General features: G+C 61.6%; 2 protein-coding genes across 2 annotated transcripts in view; one reads left to right on the forward strand and one right to left on the reverse strand.

Annotated features, from left to right (window-relative positions):
- PACS2 (phosphofurin acidic cluster sorting protein 2) overlaps nt 1-3,934 on the reverse strand; it is a 70,770-nt gene extending 66,836 nt beyond the window's left edge. The window contains exon 1 of the mRNA XM_011377736.2: nt 3,819-3,934. Within this exon, the coding sequence (XP_011376038.1) occupies nt 3,819-3,934 (116 nt within the window). The remainder of the gene's footprint in view (nt 1-3,818) is intronic.
- A 3,667-nt stretch (nt 3,935-7,601) lies between these two features.
- Nucleotides 7,602-7,779, forward strand: part of LOC105303892 (transcription factor IIIB 90 kDa subunit-like) — a 30,934-nt gene continuing 30,756 nt past the window's right edge. The window contains exon 1 of the mRNA XM_023521862.1: nt 7,602-7,618. Coding sequence (XP_023377630.1) covers nt 7,602-7,618 — 17 coding nt within the window. The remainder of the gene's footprint in view (nt 7,619-7,779) is intronic.

The raw sequence follows: 7,779 nt of genomic DNA on the forward strand, positions 1-7,779 counted from the left end.
CCTCCCCTGGGACCCCCCGCGGCAGAGCGCTCCGCGCAGGCGAGCAGAGCAGAGCGCGGGGGTCCCACGGCCAGACCTGGGCCTGTCCCGCTGGAGCAGGGACGAGAGCCAGGGGCGCAGGCGCAGCCGCGGCCGCGGTGTGTGGGGAGGAGCCCGGCCGGGGGCTCCGCTCTCGGTCCGCATGAGCTCTGGGGGACCCCGGCTGCGGCTGCGGGAGAGCGCCTGCCTCCTGCTTCTAAAGCACCCCTGGTCTTCCGGGGGCGAACCGTCCGCGGGGGGTGGGCAAAGGGGATGCGAGACCCGTGGGAAGCGCGGACGGAGGTGGAGGCAGGGACGGGGTGGGGCGTGGCTGCGGGCGGTGGATTTGGAGGGAGAGCCAGCAGGACTGGACGAGGCTGTGAGATGCAGACACAGGTGGCGGCTGCTGCGCCAGGGACGACTGGGGAGGTGAAAGGCGAGAGGGCGAGGGCGAGACCCAGGAGGGGGCGACGACACCGCTAACGGGCACACTAATGACGTCGTGTTGACAGATAAAGACGGCCAAACGAGCGCGCCCTCCCGCGGGGTGCGGGAATGGGGGGCCAGACAGCGCGGGGGAGGGCTGGGGTCGGCGCGTCATGGGAACCTGGCGGGAGGCGGCAGCATGAAGGGGTCTCCTCCACAGAGCTGGGACTTTCCCAGGGGCCCCGGCCAGCACAGGAGGCTGACAGCCTGCAGCCCGGAGACGAGGGAGCGGTCCATTCAGGGGCCCCGCGAGGTGTCAGGAATGGTCCTCGCACGTCTGTCGAGCGACCGAGTGAATGAGGGAGAAGTCACAGAGCTGCTGGGCCGGAGGCGCGGCGGCCGCTGCTCCAACCACCAGCAGATAGTGAGTCACGTGCAACGTGAGACCCGTTTTAGAACAGCAGAAGAAAAGAAAATACCTGGGAACAAACTTAAGAAGTTAGGGAATGCGGAAATCCTACTTAGGGGAAGAGAAGACGTCAGCCCACTCCTTCGACGCGCATCTGCCCCGTGACCCGCGACAGAGCGCTGATGTGGAAACGGCCCAGTCAGCGTTTCTGGAAAACCGCACCTGAGCACGCACGTGGCGAGCACGCTTTAGCAACAGAACGGTGCGAAAGGAAGGGCCACATCCATCACGAGGATGACACGACAGCTGTCACTCGGCATAGATGAACGCGGCGAAGCTGATGGTCCGGAATGGACCCGAATCGTCAGGCGCTGGGACGATGGGCTCGGCTTTTTTTTGTTTTGTTTTTAACTGAATCTTTACTTCACTCTTACAGCAAAATAAATTCCAGATGGAGCAGGAATTTAATCATGAAATATGAAACTAGAAAAGCTCTAGAAAAAAAACTGGAAAAATAGTTTATCATTTTGGAGCGAGGAGGGCTTTTTCAAGCAAACCACAAAGTCCTAAAGGATAAGATTAATAATTGTATCTGCGTTTTTTAAAAAAAAAGCCAAAGGACCACAAATGGGGAGGGAGGGATTGCAACAGATATATCAAGACTAATTTCGTAACACATGAAACAGCTCTTGCAAATCAGCAATGAAAAACAACTAATAGAAACATCTGCAAAAGATACAACCCCCATTCCACTATTAAAAATCAAGTGATATAAATTTATGACCAGATAAACGGTGTGAAAATAAAGGTAATGAACACACGACCCCACTCCTGAGCGTCCGAGACTCGCCAAGGACCTGTGCTCTCTAGGGCGGCATGTCTGCGCTGGCTGCAGGGCGGGTGCCGCTTGACACCTCCCAGCTCCACATTTGGACGTCGCCCAGGCAGCCTGAGGGTGCCCGGAGCTGGACTATTTGCACCATGGAAATTGGCAGACAACGTGTTGCTTGATTTATCGTTTTGTTTATCGACAGACTTCTCGAAGACAACACCCGGGGGGCTCACGTCCCAGGAACTTGGCAGTGGGACCCCTGCCCCTGCCGTGGGCCCCACCGCGCTGTGGGTGTTAGAGTTCCGGATGTCTGTCCCCTGCAAACATAGCCTTTCAGGGGTAGGAAACCGATTTCTTTTAAGCATGAAACTCGGTTGCAGGTGCTCCGTACCCTGGAGCAAAGCACCGAGGTTCTGAGACGCGGCAGGACAGGTGGCAGCCTTGTTGTTTTTCCTGAGCGAGCCCGTGGGGAGAGGGCCCTCCCGGGGTTACACTGCATCTTAACCCAAGACCTCGCCTCGGGCCCCAGGATGACGGCAGCCGTAGCCAGGAGCGAGGGACAGGGACCGGGAGCGCGTGGAGCCAGGCAGGCACCACTGGGCTCTGCCACCCCACACTCAGTGTCGGCACAGATAGTGACCTCTGTCCGGCCTGCAGGACCACCACCAGGTCCGGACTTGGGATCAGCCGGTGGCCCCCAGCCCCTGGGATCCTCCCCCAGGGGCCACGCAGTCCCTGCCGGCTCTGGGCCAGGAGGCACCGCGGTGGATGTGACCCCGCGTGGGTTTCGGGCAAGGTCAGAACAGGCACTCAGCTCCCACCTGCTGTGGACTGAACCGTGTCCCCTGCAAATCCAGATACTGAAGCCCCAGCCCCCAGCGTGGCTCTCTCTGAGGGCAGGACCTTTAAGATGTAACTAGGGTTAAACGGGGTCGTGAGGGCGGGCCCTGACCTGATAGGACTGGCCTTTTAAGAAGAGGGAGAGGAAAGATCTACCCTCCGGGTAAGGCCGCAGCAAGAAGGTGGCCGCCCGCAAGGCAGGGAGAGGCCTCGCCAGGAGCAGAACCGGCCAGCACCTCGACCTTGGACGTCCAGCCTCCAGAATTCTGCGAAGTGAGGCTCTGCTGTCTCAGGCACCCAGTCTGCGGCGTTTTGCTGGGCAGCCGAGCTGACTAAATCTTGCTCTCTCCACTTGCTCTTGGAAAGCCAGCCACGTGTCGTGAGGAAGCCTGGGCCACAGGCAAAGTCACACGCTGGTGTCCCCACTGGCGGCCGGCCCTGTGCCACTGTGCAGGCTCATTCAGCAGGGCCCGTCCGAGGACCCCGGCCCGGCCCGTGGGGCAGAGAGCAGAACTGGTGCCACCGAGGCTTGATCAAATGCAGATTCCAGAACAATGTACGTGCTGCCCTGGGGTGTCTAAACGGCTTCATTGTGGTGGAATTAACACGCTGCGAAGCCCGCCCGTTTGGAGTGTACGACTAAGTAACCTTAGTAATCCCGGGGAGCTGTCTGGCCGTCTCCATGACGCTATTTCGGAACATTAGTGACACCCACCCCCAAATTCCCTCGTGCACGTTTGCAGTCACCTCCTGCCCTCGCCCCCGCCGTCGCTAGCGGCCACAGACGTGCCTGTTCCCGGCGTTGCCCACACATGGAATCAGGCCGCCTGGGGCCCCGCGTGTCCGGCCCCCTCGCGAGCGCAGCCCTGTGTCAGAACCCACTGTGCTCGTGGCGGCCGAGGGGCCCCCTCGCTTGGCACCCCACCCTTTGCTGGCGCGCTCCGCGGCTGCCGGGTTCTGGCCGTGGCGAGCGGGCCGCCACGACAGGCGGCAGGCACGTGGGCGCCCGCGCGTGGCCCTGTGCTTTCAGTTCTGCGGTGGGCTCCAGGCAGCGGAGAGGCCGGGGCCTGGGGAAGGTGACCCCTGAGAGCAGCGGTTAAGGAAACGCAGGCTTCAGGAAGCGGCCAGGCTCTCTCCCCGAGCGCTGCGCCAACCGCGGAAGGTTGCGGGTCCCACGCCCCCGGCGCTCCGGCCTCGCCGGGCCAGCGCGGGGCCCGCGGGCGGGTGCGGGGCGCAGGCCGTGGTTTGGCTCGTGCCTCCCGTGACTATGGATTGTAGCATCTGTCCACGCGCCTGTTGGCCACCCGTGTCTCTTCTGCGGCGAAACGTCTCTTCAGATCTTTAACCGGGTTGCTCGGATTCTTCTTCCCGAATCGGAAGATCCCGTGTGTGTTCTGCGCAGGCGTCATTCGCCGGGTGTGTGGTTCCTAAAGATTTTTCTCCCAGTCCGTGGCTCGTATTTTCTTTTCGGTAATGGTGTCTTTCGAAGAGCGAAGTTCCACATCGGGGGGAAGTTCGGGTTTGGACTGTGCTCCCAGAGTTCCATCGCCCAGCCCTGGGTGAACGCACGGTGGTTCTGGGGGTGTCCGTGCGAACTCTTCCGGATTTCCTACGTTTCGATTCTGTGTCCTTCTCCCTGTCCAGTCGAGACGCCTCTTGTGCCACTGTTCTGAGCCACTGCCCTTCAGGATGGTTTGTCCCTGAGCAGCAAGCAACGGAGGCGGAGTGTCGCGCGCACAGGCAGCGCTGTGTCTGCAGAGAGCCGGGCCGTGCCCCGCGGGGCGTTGGAGGCACAGAGTGACGCCAAGGGCAGAGGGAGGCCAAGGGCAGAGGGAGGCCGAGGGCAGAGGGAGGCCGAGGGCAGAGGGAGGCCGAGGGCAGAGGGAGGCCGAGGGCTGCAGGCCCAGAGCCCAGAGGCCGCAGGCGGCTTGGGTGGCGGCCACTGTCCCCTCCCATGCACACACCTACTTCCCCCAAAAGACTGGATCAAAGTCCGCATGCCACGTTTGCCCGCCTGACAACGCGCTGTGAGCGTTTTGCCTTAAATGTCTCTCTCAGGGGCTGTTTGGTGTCCCGGGTTATGGGGACATCACAATCTGCTTGCCCGCGTGTCCGTTTAAGGGCAGCCAGACCAACACCCTACATGTCGTAAAACATTGCTGGCGTCCCACCGAAGCGGTCAGTTAGTTCTTCGAACATTAGTAAGAGCTACGGGAAGGGGAGGTTATATCGTCATTATTAACAGAATTTGATCCTATCCCGAGAAAACCCCGGAAAAGTGCTGTAACTAATCAGAGCTAAGAATGTGGTGAGTTATGAGATATAAGGGGACAGTCTAAATGGCGGACGAGGACAGAGAGAGCTGTTGGCACCGACACGTGCCCCTCCTCTCCCCTGGGGACAGAGCTCTCGACTTAGGGCTGAACCCAGGACCCCCGGAAGGGAGACCCCCTTCCGGCGGAAGCTGGGTGTGTGCGGCTGGGCTGTGGAGCAGTGTTTGAGTGTGTGGACAGTGGCGCCGCGCCCGTCCGCGGGGCCGAAAGGGTGATGGTGGGTGACGGTGAGTGCCGCGGGTCAACCGGACTGGCCGCAGGTGCCCAGACAGGTTAAACATGATTTCTGGGTGGCCCCAGGTAGGTCGGCGTTTGAATCAGTGGACTCAGCAAAGAAGATGCCCCTCCCCCGTGTGGTGGGCCTTACCCAATCAGTCGCGGCCTGAACAGGACCAAAGGTGGAGGAATCCGCCCCATTCTTTTCCTCTCTCGCGTTGAGTCGGGGCATCACCTCTTCCTCTGCCCTCGGACTTGGATGTGCACCCTCGGGTGCCCTGGATGTTGGACCTTCAGACACAGAGAGAATTACAACACCAGCTTTCCTGGGGCTCCAGCTTGAAGACAGCAGATCGTGGGGCTTCCCAGCCCCCATGGGTGCAGAGCCCGCCCCTCAAGATAAACGACCTTCAATGTGTCTGTCCTGTTGGTTGTTTCTCTGGGGACCTGACTAAAACCATGAGCCTGGAACCCGACGTGGAAGTTCAGCTGGGAGAAATGACTACGTGGCTGCGCCTGAGAAACCGCCCTGCGCCCTCGCACTCGCGGGTCCCGGCGGCCCCAGTGGCTGCCCCGCCGCCCATGAGCAACAGCGCGAAGCACGGCGGAGCTGGCGCCCAGGAGCAGCGCGTCAGCAGCCCTGTCATCGTCGCCGTCACCGCTGCCACGCTTCGCAGAGAGGGGGAGCGTCCTAACCAGCACCTCAGCGACTTCCGACACGGCCACGACCGAAGCCACATGATGTCACTGCAAGAACCCGAGACGGGAGGACGCACGGCCTCTTCTCAGGCCCGCTTGCACGAAATCCAAGTTTGAGCCGCCCTCGCGTCAAACACCAACACGAAACCCAGACGACGACACAGGCGCCCGATGTGGGAGAGCCGCCGCTGGCTGGGAGCCGGGCTGCGCCTGGGACCTGGAGATGTCAAATGCCCCCATGGCCACCATCGGTAAAGCTGCAGTGCAATCGGAAGGACACACGTTAGGGGCCAAGGGCCGACGTCCTGAGCACGTAAGGTGTCCTGCAAGTGGCCGGGAGGACTGTGGAGCAGGGGAGGGCAGCCCAAAGGCTTCAGGGGGTGACGGACGGGCTGGATGCGTGGGGACAGGTGCCCACATGTGGAGATGCCCGTTAGCCTGTCAGACTGCCGGGGCGGGGGGGACTGGGCACAGGACCCCGGAGTCGGTGCTACATGGGAGGTGGGTGCCAGTGCACTGGAGGCGCGTTGGCCGCCCCCCCACCCCGAGAATCTGCTGGGGGGTGGTGAGGAGCTGAAGGCCCCACAGCGGCCTTGCCCAGCAGTGACCCCAAGGTCTCTGGACACAGCAGGCGCAGCCCACGCCTGGAGGCCATGCCAAGTTGACTCCTGAGAAGGCATCAGCTCCGGGCGCTCCTGCAGGCCACGGGCAGCCCCGGCACAGCCACCGTGAGAAAGGGCACGTCAAAGAGCGCCTGCATGTGGAACGCACAATATGATCCTCTTCGGTTAACGAGACGTGTGTGTACGTGCATGTACCCGCGAAGCACGTATTCACATGTAAGCGGTCACACATGTGAAACACCTCTTCCCAAGGCCAGGGGACAGGCCTGAAGTTTCTGACGGATCCTGGAGCGTTAAGAAGTTCTCTGCAGTGGGGACTCAGTCGACCTAGTTTTTCCTTTTTGCTCACCTTTTTTTCACATTCACTCTGCAATGCACACGCATAAATTGTGCAAGAAAACAACATGGGCTGCTGCGGTCGGACCCCGTGGTGACAGGCGGGCTGCCGACTGGGCGCCCGGCGCCATCTGGCTGGCTTTGTCCAGTCTAAAAACTATGAGGACAAAGGCCCCCACCCCACCCGCACCGCACAGCAGACGGAGGCCGTCTTGTGAGGGTGCTGTCTCCCCAGGAAGCATCTCGAACGTCGAGAAGAATCGTGCAAATCGATGCAGCAGCTCCAAGGGCCAGGTGGGAAACAGCGTGAGCGGTGCCAGAGGCCCACGAACGCAGTGAGTACGCGAGCCCGTTTTCTTCATCGTCACCGTTTCGGAAACTGGAGGCTAAAACAAGCCCCGCGATTCTCTGCCCGGCCCGGGCCTCACTCAGGAGAACACCTCGCGCCTCGGTCACTCACGCTGGCGCTGGCGTGCGCAGTGCGGGCGAGGCGCAGGTGTGGCTCTCGGGGGCGGGACCCGGAGCAGCCCTCTGCACAGCGGTGGGTCTGGCAGGTGAGACGAGAATTGTCAGTAGACATGTGTGGGTGACATTCACATGGCCGAGTGAGGGGGAGGGGAGTCTAGCAACAGGACGCGCCGGTGGCTGCGCCACGCCGCCGCGGCCCGTCCGCTTGCGGCAGGATGGCCGTGCTGGTGCCGCGCCGCCAGCACGAAAAGGTGCTCCCCGCCCGCGGCGCCGTGGAAGTCGGGACTTCCTGCGGAAAGACGCCCCGGGTTCAGGAGGAATGCACGGAGGAGGCGGCCCCCGCGTCCTGAGAACAAGGGGCACCTCTGTGTCCCATGTGATACTCCTCTGTGCTTTGCACAATGGCAGTCGTGTCACTGTGGCCAGAGCCTGAGTTACGTGTTGGAAAACAGTGAGCCCCTAACACAGAAGCCAGCGAAGGACAGTCCCGGAGAAGACACGGCAGCGACACCAGTGACAGCCGCGCTGGGGACCGACGTCAACCTCGGCGCCATTCAGGTTAACACAGAAATGGTCTCT

Source organism: Pteropus vampyrus, unplaced genomic scaffold (assembly GCF_000151845.1).
Source record: "Pteropus vampyrus isolate Shadow unplaced genomic scaffold, Pvam_2.0 Scaffold320, whole genome shotgun sequence".
NCBI lineage: Eukaryota > Metazoa > Chordata > Mammalia > Chiroptera > Pteropodidae > Pteropus > Pteropus vampyrus.